Consider the following 15,064-nt stretch of genomic DNA (forward strand, 5'->3'; position numbering starts at 1 on the left):
AGCCTCTCGATCGTGTATCGATATCTGACGAGTGCTTGGACTGGAATAAACGGTATAAAGTGGCTCTGGGTATAGCTGATGGTTTGAGCTATCTTCATAATGATTGCCCTCGACGGATTATTCACCGTGACATCAAAGCTTCCAACATTTTACTTAGTCAAGATTACCAAGCTCAGGTATTTGCTTCATTCAATCAAGCCCCCCCCCCCAAAAAAGCAACCAAACTTTTTCTCTGTTCTTGATAGAGAATCGATATGTAATGTTTTTGGCAGATATCGGATTTTGGACTTGCTAAGTGGCTCCCAGAGAATTGGCCTCATCACATTGTTTTCCCTATCGAAGGCACATTCGGGTCAGACACAGATTTCCACAGCTAAAAAAATCTCTTGAGCGAACTTTTTTTTTTGAACCTGATGTTTGAATCCAAAACCATTCTGGTTCTTTGCATTTTTACCTTCCAGGTATCTAGCTCCAGAGTACTTTATGCACGGGATTGTTGATGAGAAGACGGATGTGTTTGCATTTGGGGTTTTGCTTCTAGAGATCATAACTGGTCGTCGAGCTGTCGATACAGCTAGCCGGCAAAGCATTGTGATGTGGGTAATGATCTGAAACTTGTCTTCTACTTTGTAAGCAGTTTCCATCTTCCGAAATGAAAGAAAGAATCAAAATGCTTCTTTTGCAAGGCGAAACCGCTTCTGGAGAAGAGCAGCGTGGAAGAAATAGTCGATCCTAAGCTAGGAAATGACTTTGACGAAACCGAGATGAAAAGGGTAATGCAAACAGCTTCAATGTGCATACACCATGTAGCCAGTATGCGTCCTGATATGAACCGGGTATGTTCCAAAAAAAAAAGACCAGTGTCACTATATTTAGTGGTTATAATAAGCAAACTTGGATGATGAATTTGTTTGGTTTATCTCAATGGCAGTTGGTGCAGCTGTTGCGTGGAGATAACCGGTTAGCTGAGCTGCAACAGATATCATGTGGAGCAAGAAGAGTGAGTCTCGACGGGTGTGACCTACAAGATCACACCTCTTCCTCTTACCTTAACGATCTCACTCGGCATAGACAACTCTTGATGGAATGAAGCGGTCTGATAAAATCAATACACACAAAAGAGTGAATTTAAAATTTCCTCCCAAGGAGAAGAAACAACAACAACACGTGTTTCCTTTTCCTCTTTAATTGCCTGTGATTTTGCTTCATCTTCTCCATTGTAAAAATCTCCAAGAGAGGGAAAATGTTGTATGTATAATCTGCCTCTAGTCTCAGCTTATGCTTTTGTCCTCAACCCTGTGGCTGTCTCTGTTTCTTCTTGTTAAAAAGCTGTAGAAAATTTCGATCCGGATGATAAATCTAAAAATCTCAGAACTTGTAAGTGAATAACGAAAAATAGAAAGAAAATAGAGTACTATATATATAGTAGTCTCTGGTTTAGTCTTGTTAGTTTCCAGAGAGCAAAAAAAAAAAAACATGGATACGGAAATAATCATACAAGGAGCAATTTTGGCACTAACCTTCGTTACGTTCTGGGCGATTAAGTATCTGTCTCAACAAGGCATAACCAAGTTCCGAACCAAACACCGAGCCACACTCCAAACCCAGCGTCAGCTAATCCAAGCCTCTCGTCTCCTCGCTCGGGCTCGAACCACAAACAAGAAATCCCAATCTCAGTCTCTCGCTAAGACGGCACTCACCGAAGCCGACGATGTGATCTCGCTTTCCCCATACGACGCCGCCGGTTACATCGTCCGTGCCCTAGCTCTAGATCTGCTCGGTCACCACGCCGCCGCTCTCAAATCTTTCGATACGGCGCTGACTTATCCTCAACTGAAGTCGCTTTCGGTGGGAGAACGCGCCGATGCGCTTGTGAAGAGAGCTGAGATGAAGCTGGCTGTGAATCGGCGGCGGAGGAATGATTCTGCGATCGAAGATCTGGAAGAGGCGATTAGGCTCGCCGCCGGCACAGATACGGCGAGAATATTCCGTCTGTTGGGCGAGTGTTATGAGTACAAGGGCTTCAAAGAGAAGGCCCAGTGGGCTTTTAACGAAGCCTTAAAAGCCCAACAGAGTCCTGATGCATGAGAGAAGGACCGGGCTAGTTCGTAGTATTTTTTTCCTCTTGCAACTTCTTGTAATTTCACTTTGTAGCATGATATTTTTGATTCTTTCCAATTCATGGCTATTGAATAGGAAACTCAATCGGTGACCCATAATGATTTATATACAGTGGTGACCTGTTTCCTTTCTCGATTTCTTTGTAAAAATATAATGTGTTAATAGAGTGATGAAAATATGAAAATCTGAGAAAGATATTTTCATAAATGGAGGAAACAGAGTAATACCGATAAGCCGATTACATACAAAAATAAAATTACTAAATCCCACAATAAACCACCGCTAACCAAAGGAATACATTACTACAAAATTGACCCCAAAAGTTTCAGCTTCTTAAACTTTTCTCCACTCTGCTTCTTCCTAGTCTACAGTTAAAAAAAACAAAAAACAAAAAGACAACGAAAGTGCAATCTTCTTGTCAGCTAAATAGGGTATAGCCAAAATCAAGAAGATAAGCCTCGAGTCCATAAACCAACATTAGTACGGAAGAAACCATTATGATTTAGTAAGAGTGGTTAGGCCACAAGAAAAACTCAGCTTGGTTCATAGGAGCATCAACTGTAGTAGAGTCAGAGACTGCAGGATAATGCTGAAATAAGTCCTGGTGATGGTGGAGAACTGAAGATTCAAACGGAATCCCACACGGGATTGAGTTAGGGTCCAATTCCGAGGAAGAAGACGGAGGCAAATGTTGTTGAAGGTTACGGTCAGATGAGGAAGACGGAGGAGGAGATTCAAGAGAGAGCTTATGGCGTTTCGCAGCTCCTCCTCCTCCTACGGGGAAAGAACTTTTCATGACGGCTTCAACATCGTAACGGTTCATCTCAAAGTTAGTCACTGCGTTGATTCCTCTGAACTTTATGGCTGCAATGTCGTAAGCCTCTGCAGCTTCCTCTTCCGTAGCTATACGAATCAAATATGTTTTCTTTCGATAAGCACGGATTTTCCAGGACAATATGTTCTTTCTTGTTATAGAATTATTTGTTTATTTTTTTTTTACCGAAGGTTCCGAGGTAAAGATCTTTGTTTCCTGCGACACGGCCGATTCTTGCTTGCCAACGACCTTGTTGATGATGCCTTGTGACACCTCTATATATCGATGCTCCTCTTGAGAAACCGCTGCTTGTCCTGAATATATTTACATATAACCAAATAACCAAATAATTTATAAATCTTCCGGTTAAGAAATCAAGATCTATAGTGATTTGGACTTACCTCCTAAGGGATGCAATGAATTCTTGCTTGGTCATGTGATTCATTTCCTCCAATTCTTTCGAATAACTCGCTATCTATATAACCCCATAAAACGATGACAAGTTAACCAATGGGCACACGTACGTGAATCTAAGCAAAGTAAACAGAAAGAGTGAAAAAAAGAAATTGGAAGAACATAAACCTGAAAATTTGTAGTAGCAGCAGAACCCCAGTATTTTAAAGCTGCCAAGTCATAGGCTCTAGCTGCTTTATCTTCTTTGTCATATCCACCTTATATCAATCGTAATGAACATCATTTGCCAAACTCGATATATCAATTCGATACAAAAAATGTCAATGGAGTGTTATCTCGCTTACCTAAGTACACTGTCCAAGCCGCGATCGAATCAAAAACCATATTGACAAAGTACATGCAAAACAGAGAAATATAAGTTTAGCCAATACAAGGATCATTCACAATGCTAATAGCTGATCTCATTTTATTTGAATCTATTTACCTGTTACTAATTACTACATTTCGTGGTAAATTCATCATACTAACACATAAAAAAGGGTTTTGATTAGGGTCAAAGCTTAGATTCCTCTCGTGTGTTCACAACTTCACATCACACTTTGCTTTTGTGTGTGATGTGAACACAACACACAAATCAATCTGACACATTATAGACATAAGGAACCCTACATATCAATCTCTGAACAAAATAAAGATTTTAAAAATTCGATTTCAAACGAAAAAGCCAAAAACAAAAGCTAGATAAAGAACTTATGCATAATGTCTAAATAGTCACACATCACATGCCTATATATATCTATGCATGCATATCATATAACAATAATAATATGGGAATAAAGGGTCAAAGGTGGGTCCAAAAATATGTCAATCAAGAACAGAGATTGCATCAGATTGGCATCAGCATTGGGTCCCATGTAGGTGACATGAGAGATTTTGAAAGAAAGATTGCTCTAATAAAGACAATGAACAAAATGGCGGCACCTTTGAAATGAAAAAATTCAACCAAATACATACTATATTCTATTATTGTTAGTCCTTTCTGGTTGAATTACCAGTTTAAAATTTGGTTATTTCCTTCGCATTATGCCATGTACAAAAGTCTATCAATCATCATAAAGAGATAGACGTATCACGGTATCACCTAAAATAAAAAGCTTTATAAGTAACTTTTATTTATCGAATCTTTGCGTGCATTTTTCTTTTTCACTCTTTCTTTGTCAAAACCTGTGCTTCCCCTCTCATTTTGTTTTTTTCTCAAAACATAAAAAGTAAAAGAATACATGTTTTTTATCCAAATAAAATTAGTTTGGTTTTATAATAAGTAAAAATTAAAGACAAAAAGGTTTTTGAAGCCCTAACAGAGAAAGATAACTACAAGTATATCTTCCCTACTAAGATACTCGAGAAACTCAACAATACTTATTTGTCTCAACAATTGCTAATCGCTGGTTTTAAACACAAGAATGTTGTTAGATCATGTTTGTCTAAACTGATCTCAACAGTTGCTAAAATGATGGTTTGTGAAATGCAATGCATACAAACTACATATTAGGGTTTAAGGCAAATGATTTAAGAAAGTAATGTTTCATATATGATTTTCGAATCAAAGAAACTATCAAAAAATAAATGAAAAATATGTTTACCCTGACGTCCTTTTCTGGCTTGACCTTCCCTCCTACAGCTGTTATCCCATAGATGCGCTTCGTATCTTCCCGTCCATCTATGTCTACATCAATTACACATAACATCTTAATTAAACCCTCAAAACAAATTTTATCAATCAAAAATCAAATCTTTTTTCACACCCACAACAACAAAAACAAAACTTTGAATTTAGTATTACCCGATTTCTTGATCCTTGTTCATACCCACATTCCAAGTATAAAGAAGAAAAAAGTTTAACTGGATTTAATAATCCAACTTATAAAACCCAAATCAAAATTATCAAGAAATCAAAAATCTTTTTCCCACCCTCATAAAAAGGTCAAAGATTTCGTTATTTAACTTACCGAGTGACTCCTCGATAAATCGAAGTTCTTTGTCCAAATGTTTCGGCAATCTTCTTCTTCGAATCATCAGTTGATTCCACCGCCTTTGTATCCTTCTTGGAGACTATCGTCTTTTTACTGTTTTTGCCTCTCTCGCCATGATTGCGGCTCAAAGGATGATCAGTGTTGTTAACCGCAAGAGACAAAGCTCCTCCGTTGGTGCAACCGCCGTGAAACCCTAGCTCCGCCGTCGCCGTCGTGGACGAATCCACAACGTGAAATTCGCCGCCTTTTGAGAGATGAGCTCGTCCGATGGAGGCAGAGTCATCGACGATTTCTGAGCCGGAGTTTGTCTGAAAACAAGCAATCGTCTTGAAATCGTGGTGATGATCAGCGAAGTAACCTGTAACTTCTCCGGTGTGATGTCGTGGATCGTAAATTCGAGTGAGAGAGGAAGAGTTTTGCCTCTCTGTTTGGTTATCGGAGTAACGGACGAAGGAGGTAGAAGAGTCGCCGAAGAAATCTTCGAGCTTGGGAACCTGAGTCGGAGAATGGGTTTGTGAATCGAAGAAAGTGGCAAGGGTTGTTGAATCCGCCATTGAAGCAGTTTCTATCTGGGCTTCTTCTTTCAAAACTAATATCAAAAGAGCATCAAAAAAAAGTTAGTAACTTTAACTAATCAGATAATCAAGAGAAACAAAGGTTTCTCCACCGAGAAAAATCACTGAGAAACCAAAAGAGATGATTTTTAATCGAAACAAAGATCAGGAGACGTCTCTTTCTGTTATTCTTGTGGGATTTAAGATTTAAGAATCTATCATTTCTCTTGTTCTGTTTTTTGTTTCTCCTTTCTGGGGAAAAAGACAAATTAAGCAGCCGAGAAAAGGAGGAGAAAGTTCGGTTAAAGAGGATAAGCTTCAAAAGTCACACGCATATACGTCACTGTGAAAAAGGAGAAGGAAAAAAAAAACGATTCTTTAACAGTAATATTCATGGATTGAAGTAAGAAATTTTACCATAGAGGTTATCGATGAGGTAAGGAGCTGAAGAAGCGTCATAAGAAACGAAGTGAGATTGATCAGGTGATTTCAACATCTCCATTGGTGACAGAGAAAACGTTAACCAATTCGCCATCAAAGGAGAGAGAGAGAAAGAGAGAGAAACAGAAAAGTTTCAAAAAGTTTGAAACTTTTGATTGAAAATCTGCAGAAGAAGACAAAATAAGATTAATGAAAGCAACTCATAAGGAGAAAATCGTTTTCTCCTTCTTTAAAATTGAAAAGAGAAAAAAAAAAAAACCTGATAAAGCGTTACAGTCACTAGCTTTAGCTTTAGAGGTTCTGCAATTTTTGACGAAGATTAATAAGAGTAATGCACAAGAAGACGAATGAAGAAGAGTAACTAGAAACAGGAGACCACTTTATATTTTTTTATAGAGAGAACTGACTGTGAATGTAATTAGGATACGAGAGAGAGAAAATGTGACACTTTTGCTTTTGAAAATTATGCAAAGACACATCATATTTGCAGATTACTTAATATGCTTATAAAGGAAACAAACAAACAAAAAAAAACTAAAGATTGATTAAGGTTGGTTTAGGTTATTCCATGTGTATTCTAATTCCTAAGTTGAGTGAATTGGACCCAACCAAGTTTAAATCAACACCAAGAAATCATTCTAATCTAAATTTTGTTTCACTTTTCTACAACTACAAGTTAACTGAACAACATTATTTTGTTTTGAATTTTAGGATATTTCTAATTTAGATGATAGTATTTAAAAACATTAGAAATTTTGATAAATTTCGATAATTCTATCTATAAATCATTACTATTTTTTTGGTCGAAATCATTGCTATTTTTTAAACATCATTATTAACACGTTATATTTTGGTCGCTGGAAGCGAACTTAACTCATCTTCACTCGATGGTCAGATTATAAGAACATGGTCATAATAATCCTCGACAACATAAGATTTTGTTCATTCCAAAAATTCTAAGCGAATAAAGCCCAAAAAAAAAAAACTGTGTATTTAATGATCATTGGAGAGGTTAATTTATCTATAAAATTCAACAGTTTGACAAAAAAAATAAAAAACACACCCATTTTTTCTCTTTGCTCTCTAACCAATCAAATATTACTCATTCCGTTTTACAAAGAGTGTCGTTTTAAGGTTTTATTTTTGTTTCACAAAGAGTGTCGTTTTATATTTTCAATGCAAAATTTTAAATAATATTTCAATTTTGACCTTATTGATTTAATGTATTAATTAGAGAAAAAAATTATTTAATGAAAGGCAAAATAGTATTTTTAATAGTTTTCATAATAAGTGTGTAAAATATCAGAATGACACTTTTTGTGAAATTGGGAGTACTAGAGTATAGAAAATTCTGTAATTGTTATAAAAATTATGTATGTAAATGTAAAGAAATGTCTTGTGCCTGTGGTGTGGTGGAGGAGACAACCTTCCGATCCAGATGGTAAGGCGGGTTCCCTTTGTAAAAAAAAAACGGGCAAAAATTTAATTTAAATATGTTGCAAAAGGGAGGCCCCAGCAATTAAGGCACGTGATTAAGGCCTAATGTCTTGTTTTTTTTAGAGCATTTCGTATCCTATAATTCTACTTTATTCAACCTCTTACCTTAGCATTCATAATCGGCATATCTATCGCCAACTTATAGCCTATTAGTGTAATTTTACGATGAAAAATGTTATATACAATTACTTACTTTCTCGACTCTCTCCAGTAAAACGATCGGATTAAATGATTTTAAATTTTTGTCGAATCTATTATTTTTTAACCAAATGGGACATAATACTGAAAGTTGAAACATTACATACTAAACAAAGTATTCTTATCCGACGACATTGATAATGCAATTGGTGTATTTTTTTCAAAAAATGGACCAGACAACGAATTCAAATTTCTACGTTGGAAATAAATTTCGAAAAGGAGTATTAATCCATGGATCGTGTTTAGTGCTGTTGTTGCTATAAAAAGTTTAAAATTTCTTTATACTCTTTTTTAATACCCAAAAAATTTGTCAAACATGCTTTTAATTCCTTTTCTACACTTATTACTCGCAGCTTCTCTCCTACATTTGTTACAGCTTCTCTAGTAGACTAGTACAACTGTTATTTGAACGTATGAATGCTCTCTCAGCGATTTTTGTTTGTTTTTAGAGGTTCTCAGCGACTCTTTGCTTCCAAAATTCTTTAATTACATGTATATATGGCATAGCCCGTGGGGATACGTAGTTAAATCTACCCATTCTCTATCGAATGCTTGATGGCTTATCTCTCTCTTCGATTTACTTCATAGCTTGCAAACCTATATGCATGAAACAATCGTTGTTTATACATATATATGTTTTGAGTTGTAACTACTTAAATACATACATACGAGTATACGTGTCTAAATCTAGCAAATGGCCCATCGTTTGTAGTCACACGATTATCGCGCAATAACGCGATCAAACACTTTTCATACGATCCAAATATTGACCAACAAATAGAATATGATCGATTTTAAAAAAATCAAATTCTCTTAGCTTATTGCTCTGTTCCCAGGCTTTGAAATTAAACGCGATGATTGTAATTAATTGTGCAATTCGGCTATAAGGTACAATATTTGTTGGGAAGGTGCTAACTGCTAACAGCTTTTGATCTTTGACCGAAGAGGCACGTGCGTAGCATCTTTCGATTCATCATTTTTCTGGTCGATGAATTCGGTGACGCACGTGCGCCCTTGTCATCTCTTAATTATCTTAATAATCTACGCCTAACTTTTGTTTAATCTTTATTTTGTCGTAATTTCCTAAACTAGACCTTCTAGCTACTTCTTTTTGTTCCTCCTGATAAAAAACACTATGCATAGTAATTTGGGTGTCGATTTTAAATATGTATAATTCATCTTGGCATGACTATAATTTAGTATTTATGCCATCTTAAGCTAAGCATCAACAATATTTATACTCCCTCCCTACTCTGGTAAAGACGATATGGTATAAACGTGACAAACAATATTTAATTAGAATACTCTCGTAAAGACAAAAATGGTATAAACGTGACAAATTTTATTCAATTTGTACGTGTAATAGTATTAAATGGCATACTTGCTAGAATATAATATGTTTATTGTTTCTTGAAACTAATCGTGTATGCATCGCAACAAACCACTTGGGGGTAGTAATATTACCACACCTCAAACAATGCTTTAAATTAAAACTACAAAACTCTCTCTATACAATACGAACTATTTTTTAAAACGACCATTAATTTAATAGTGAAACAAATAGGAGAATATATTATGGTTAAAAAGGAACCGACGACAAAATAAACCACAAAAGCATACGTGGAGTGTGATTAATTAGTCAAACATTGCAGCCGTGTAAGTAAAAAGAATAAACGCGACACTGCAAGCTGTAAATAGCTATCTAATTTCATCTTGGATTCACACTCACACCAGTTTACTATTTTTAATAACTAGTATGAGACATGATTAGCATAGACACATTCATTTGGTACAGTAATTGTTATTAACAAGTGTAAACGTTGTCGTCATATATGATATAATCATCTGATCCTTTAGATTAATGATTTTCACTGGATGATATATTGGGTCATCATCAGAAATACAGATAATACAGACATATAAAAAAGGAATTTATTGTTATACCATCAATTATAGTTTGTGCTTAACGCATATGTTTTACATGTGACTTATATACATCCACATTGACATTGACGTGACTCAGAAAACCAAATACCGATAGTTATAATCTCGGAGGACGTTTATGTACTTTAGGCTACCAATGGGCTCAGTTAGAAAAAAATAAAAGGAGCTCTGGTGGGCTTCCATAATCATATTAAAACGGGTCTTCCAAAAAGCCTTTATGCACAAGACTCTTTTCATAAAGAAAAGACATTAAACAAATGATTTTAAATCCAATCAATTTGATGACACACTTTGATGTTATTTTCATGCTTTTTTTCTTTTATGAATGTTATTTTCATGCTTCAAATAGTCAATTGTTACATTACCAGTTCGTTGGTCCATGTCCCATTCGACAACTAATATCATATGTTATCTTCTATTTTTAATTAAAGTGTCTAATGGTCCATTTAACCCAACTCAGAAGAATTTGGAGTTGAATTTCAGTGCACAGATGAAATGGTAGAACGACTAATTTGAGTTTATGGTTTATTATCATTCATTACCTACTTTAAGCTTCAAAAATTGTCAATTGTTACATTACCTACTCCTTCGTCCACGTAGCCTTCATGACTAATTCTTTTGTTAATTACATACTTATGATTAAACAATCGTTCTTTACGCATAACAAAATGCTTATCAATGCATATATACAGTATTTTGGGTATTGGTTTACAACTTACAACAGGAAAGAAAAAAAAAATCACTTCCAAAAGCCAACCAATAGAATTTGGAATTATTGTCTCTCTTAGATATTTATTGAAGTTCTATAAGATCAACTCAGTAGTCAAACTCGACCCTAATTGGATAGATTTGCTTTCGATCACCTCGTTGTTACAAGCTAACACGTCGTCAGAATTCTCTACACCTCAATTATTTTGGTTTTAAAAATATAAATGTTAGATTGCCAGTATTATCACCTTAACCATTTGTTAATAATCAAGGTTAAATGGGAGGAAGAAAATATATATGGAAATAAACGTTGAAGGAAAGACATTTTCTTCTTTTATCTCCGTTGAACTTGTAACTTCATGTTTTGTATTATTATTATTTTTTTTCCAGGTAGTTTCCGTAGTCAAGTAAACAAGATACAGAAGTCAAAACTCGATCTCTCAAAACACATTCACATAAAAACCAAAATCTGTCTTTGAAAACCATACACATCATATACAAAAACAAAACACACACAAACAGGAAAAAAAAAACCCATAACCTTAAATTTTATCATTTTTTTCCGTCATCAAGAAAACCAGAAGAAGATGGAGGAAATGAAGAATCATGAAATCAAAGAAGGATCAACAACGGAGAAAGTATATATAGCTGTAGGAAACGATTTACAAGAAGGTTTCAAGACCATCGATTGGGCTTTAAAGAAATGGAACAACATCTCAATCTCCATTGTTCTTCTCCATCTCTGCTACATTTCACAAGATTTTGTTTACACCCCTTGTATAATCTCTTTCTTCTTAAATCACACCTCTTCTTTCTTTATAATCATATCAAACCCAATTTACATGTGATTATATCATCATATACAGTTGGGAAGCTCCCAGCGAGTTCTGTGAGCGAGGAAAAGCTTGAAGTTCTCAGGAAATACGAAGAGCAAAAGATCAACAAATTGTTGTCTAAATACGTTACTTTTTGTGGAAAGGTTTGTCCTTTTTTCTGTTATTTTTTTCCAGGGGAGAAGTCTAAGTAATCTGTTTTGTTTGGGGTCTTGGGATGTAATTTTGGGAAGTATTTTAATTACAGTTACAGGTGAAAGCAGAGTTACTTAAGGTTGAGAAGCAAGATGATTCAGTTCAAGTGCTAATATTAGATTTGATCTCAAAGCTTAGAATCACAAAATTCGTCATGGGAATCACTTTCATGAGATCTTCATCATCTTGGTACAAGGTTTTTTTTTTTTTTTTTTGGGGTGAATTGACCATGTCTAAATCTTAAATTCTCAATTTGAACCATCCAAAATTGCAATTTTTTCTTATTCTGTGTAATGCAGGAAAACGAAAAGTGCAATAAGCGGATCGTTCTATGTATATCAAAACAAACCAGAATTTTGCGAATTTCATATAATTTGTGGAGGCAAAATGGTTTCGCTAAAGAGAGAGAACGATGTAAACAACAACAACAATATAAGAAGTTGGATTGGTAAAATGTTCCATGATCCGGGAAGAAATCTAGACCGTTCATCTATCAACAATGATGATCAAACGGCTAGTGGAAGTCCATGGGATAATAATTTGCAGGAGATGGAGAATTATTTCCAGCAATTGTTGAGTTTGAATCTCGAAGAAGACGAAAACGCTGTCGAAGATAATGATGATGATGATGATGGCGTGGCACTAGACGTGCTGCAACATATGGTAAAAGAAACTATGTCCTGAGAGAATATACCTTTTTTTTTTTTATTGATTTGTTTTTAAAATGATTTGAATTTTGATATGTTGAAAATGTCAGAATGTAGCAGAGAAGTTAGAGTATGTGAGAAGAAAGGTTAATGAAGCTAAGCTGATGACAGAAGAGAAAATGAGAGAAGTCAAAGTCAACGCTGAGAGATCAGACAAAGCTGACTGGGCAATCTCTTTATGCAACTGCAGAGTAAACAAAAACCAAACCTTTTGGACTGATGATACTTAACAAGAACTTAGATTCAGAATCTTACAAAAAAGAACTATCTTTTCGTTTTGTTTGAATCAGATAGAAGAGCTTGAAGCTGGGATAAAAGAAGAAAGCGAGAAACGAGAGAAGCTTCAAGGGGTGCTAGATTCGGATAGAGAATGTATCGAAGAAGCAAGGAATGAGGTCGAGAAAGGAAAAACAAAGCTTGTTTCCCTTGGGGAGCTTCGAGAAGAGCTCTCAAGCAAGGTCAAGACAATGATGGAGGCTAAATCCAAAGCTGAAGCCGAGCTAGAGAGGGTCGTGATAATGAAAGGAGAGACGATGATGGAGATTGAGAAACTTAGGAACCAAAGAGATGTTTTTAACCGTAGGATTGCGTTTTGCAAAGAGAAAGAGGCGATAGGGTTGGTTTCCAAGGAAGAAGTGAAGTGTGGGTATAGAGAGTATGTTGCAGAGGATATCATATTGGCCACGGAGAGTTATTCTGATCGATTGAGGTTGAAATCTGGAGGTAATTGGACGAATGTGTACCGAGGAAGGATCAAACATACAACCGTGGCTGTGAAAGTGATTGGTGATCGTTTATCAGATGAGGGTTTTGGAGCAAAAGTCAAGCTTCTGAATGAGATTAGGCATCCTAATTTGGTAGCCATCGCTGGGTTCTGTTCAGAGAAGCCTAAATGCATACTCTTCGAATATATGCATAGTGGGAACTTGAGGGATAATCTATTCACATCGCAGAGGAAATCTAGGAGGAGCAAAATATTGAAATGGCATGATAGGATACGTATAGCTCATCAGGTTTGCTCTGGACTCGGGTTTCTCCATTCCGTTAAGCCTAAACCCATTGTCCATGGTCGCCTTACGCCGTCTAAGATCCTCTTGGACCGTAACCTCGTACCGAAGATAACTGGGTTTGGACTGATAATGCACAGTGATCAATCTGATACGAAACCTGATGTGATGGCTTTTGGGGTATTGCTTGTGCATCTTTTAACTGGGAGAAACTGGCCCGGTTTGCTCAAGGCAATGTCGATGAACGAGACGAGTATTCTCAGAGACTTGGATCAAACAGCTGGTAAGTGGCCGTTGGAGTTAGCTAAGGAGTTTGGTGCACTTGCTGTCAAGTGTTCTTCAGTTAACAGAGGAGGGAACATGGAATTTTCAACCAAAGAGATCATGGAAGAACTTGGTAAGATAAGGGCAAAAGCTGATGAGTTTAGAAACATAGGAGGGTACGAGGAAGCAACCAATTCGAACATCGATGAAGGTGATCCCAATGACATACCGAGTGTTTTCATGTGTCCCATACTTCAGGTCAAGCCAAAGTCCATCTCTTTTTTCCTTCTCCATATATAGCATTGGCTCGAGAGAAAGTGATTCCACAATCTATAACTTGTTCTTGTCTTTGCAGGAGGTGATGAAGAATCCACATGTTGCAGCAGATGGGTTTTCGTATGAGCTTGAGGCCATAGAAGAATGGCTAGGCATGGGACATGACACATCTCCTATGACAAATCTGAGGCTAGATTACCAGATTCTTACACCAAACCATACTCTTCGTTCTCTGATTCAAGACTGGCATAGCAAAAGAGCAGCACAAGCTTCTTCCTAGATTCTTTTGTATAACCTCGAACTCACAAAAATATATAGAACTCAAAGGATTTCTAATTCTGTAATTTTCGATTACACATCTTATTTAACATGATCCAAGGGGAAATAAAGCTTTTTCGTTTTAATCCTCAACAAGACATAATCTATGGAGAATCGAAAATTTCTGTATTTCCTGAAATTCCGATTAACTGATACTACCAAACACAAACAACGAGGGACATTCAAAAGTGAAGAGAAATTCACATCAAGAAGAACAAACAAACAAGAGGAAGAAGAAGAAGAAGAAGAAGATCGCGCAACGCCAGAGAGAAGAACACCCTTCATTTCGTCGATACCGGAGAGAAAAGACGAGCGATTCGGTCTCTCTGCTCTTGGAATCGTCGTTCCAAGAAAGTCTCCATGATCTCCATGACGGAAACGAATCTCTTCATCTGCTCTAACCGACGGCTCAGCTCGGCTTCCCTAGCCCTGGCTCTTCGCAGCCGCGCCTCCGTTTCCGCGAGCCGTTCTCGAAGGTCGTCGACCACCGTATCGTCGTTGTCTCCGTCGTACGATCGGCGACGGAGGCTGCTGCGCGATAACGATTGATTGTGACCGTAACACATCGTAAAAGAGGAAGATAACACAAAATCAATTTTCGGTATTGTGTTTTTAGTACATTCTTTCTTCCGAGGAAGAGAAACGGGAGCGAGAACCAGGTCAAGGGTGTTTAGGTACTTTCAAACATTTTCTAGTACATAATTGATATAGTTTCATAATAGTCAGAACCTTCTTATTTA

At 36.5% G+C, this 15,064-nt stretch overlaps 5 protein-coding genes across 5 annotated transcripts in view; 3 read left to right on the forward strand and 2 right to left on the reverse strand.

The window, feature by feature from the left end:
• The window catches only part of LOC18012626 (receptor-like cytosolic serine/threonine-protein kinase RBK1), a 2,800-nt gene extending 1,475 nt beyond the window's left edge, over nt 1–1,325 (forward strand). The window contains exons 4-8 of the mRNA XM_006393957.2: nt 23–176; nt 273–352; nt 462–600; nt 687–836; nt 932–1,325. Of these exons, the coding sequence (XP_006394019.2) occupies nt 23–176; nt 273–352; nt 462–600; nt 687–836; nt 932–1,090 (682 nt within the window). The 3' untranslated portion in view covers nt 1,091–1,325. The remainder of the gene's footprint in view (nt 1–22; nt 177–272; nt 353–461; nt 601–686; nt 837–931) is intronic.
• A 131-nt stretch (nt 1,326–1,456) lies between these two features.
• LOC18012699 lies at nt 1,457–2,232 on the forward strand. The gene has a single exon (XM_006393958.2). The coding sequence runs from the start codon at nt 1,477–1,479 to the stop codon at nt 2,086–2,088; it is 612 nt and encodes a 203-aa protein (XP_006394020.2). The 5' UTR covers nt 1,457–1,476; the 3' UTR covers nt 2,089–2,232.
• Nucleotides 2,233–2,305: 73 nt separating this feature from the next.
• Nucleotides 2,306–6,496, reverse strand: LOC18011874 (AP2-like ethylene-responsive transcription factor AIL7). Its single transcript, XM_024151396.1, has 8 exons — nt 6,354–6,496; nt 5,359–5,971; nt 4,993–5,075; nt 3,694–3,702; nt 3,518–3,606; nt 3,337–3,410; nt 3,122–3,249; nt 2,306–3,024 (listed from the first exon to the last, which is right to left on the reverse strand). The coding sequence occupies exons 1-8, from the start codon at nt 6,469–6,471 to the stop codon at nt 2,624–2,626; spliced, it is 1,515 nt and encodes a 504-aa protein (XP_024007164.1). The 5' UTR covers nt 6,472–6,496; the 3' UTR covers nt 2,306–2,623.
• Nucleotides 6,497–11,311: 4,815 nt separating this feature from the next.
• LOC18011875 (putative U-box domain-containing protein 50) lies at nt 11,312–14,340 on the forward strand. The gene is made up of 7 exons (XM_006393960.2): nt 11,312–11,501; nt 11,591–11,703; nt 11,805–11,941; nt 12,052–12,415; nt 12,510–12,650; nt 12,750–13,988; nt 14,086–14,340. Exons 1-7 carry the CDS (start codon nt 11,312–11,314, stop codon nt 14,284–14,286), a joined length of 2,385 nt encoding a protein of 794 aa, XP_006394022.1. The 3' UTR covers nt 14,287–14,340.
• Nucleotides 14,320–14,985, reverse strand: LOC18012398 (protein SKIP34). The gene has a single exon (XM_006393961.2). It carries the CDS (start codon nt 14,888–14,890, stop codon nt 14,606–14,608), a length of 285 nt encoding a protein of 94 aa, XP_006394023.1. The 5' UTR covers nt 14,891–14,985; the 3' UTR covers nt 14,320–14,605.
• Between the last annotated feature and the right edge of the window lie 79 nt (nt 14,986–15,064).

Source organism: Eutrema salsugineum, unplaced genomic scaffold (assembly GCF_000478725.1).
Source record: "Eutrema salsugineum unplaced genomic scaffold, Eutsalg1_0 scaffold_6, whole genome shotgun sequence".
NCBI lineage: Eukaryota > Viridiplantae > Streptophyta > Magnoliopsida > Brassicales > Brassicaceae > Eutrema > Eutrema salsugineum.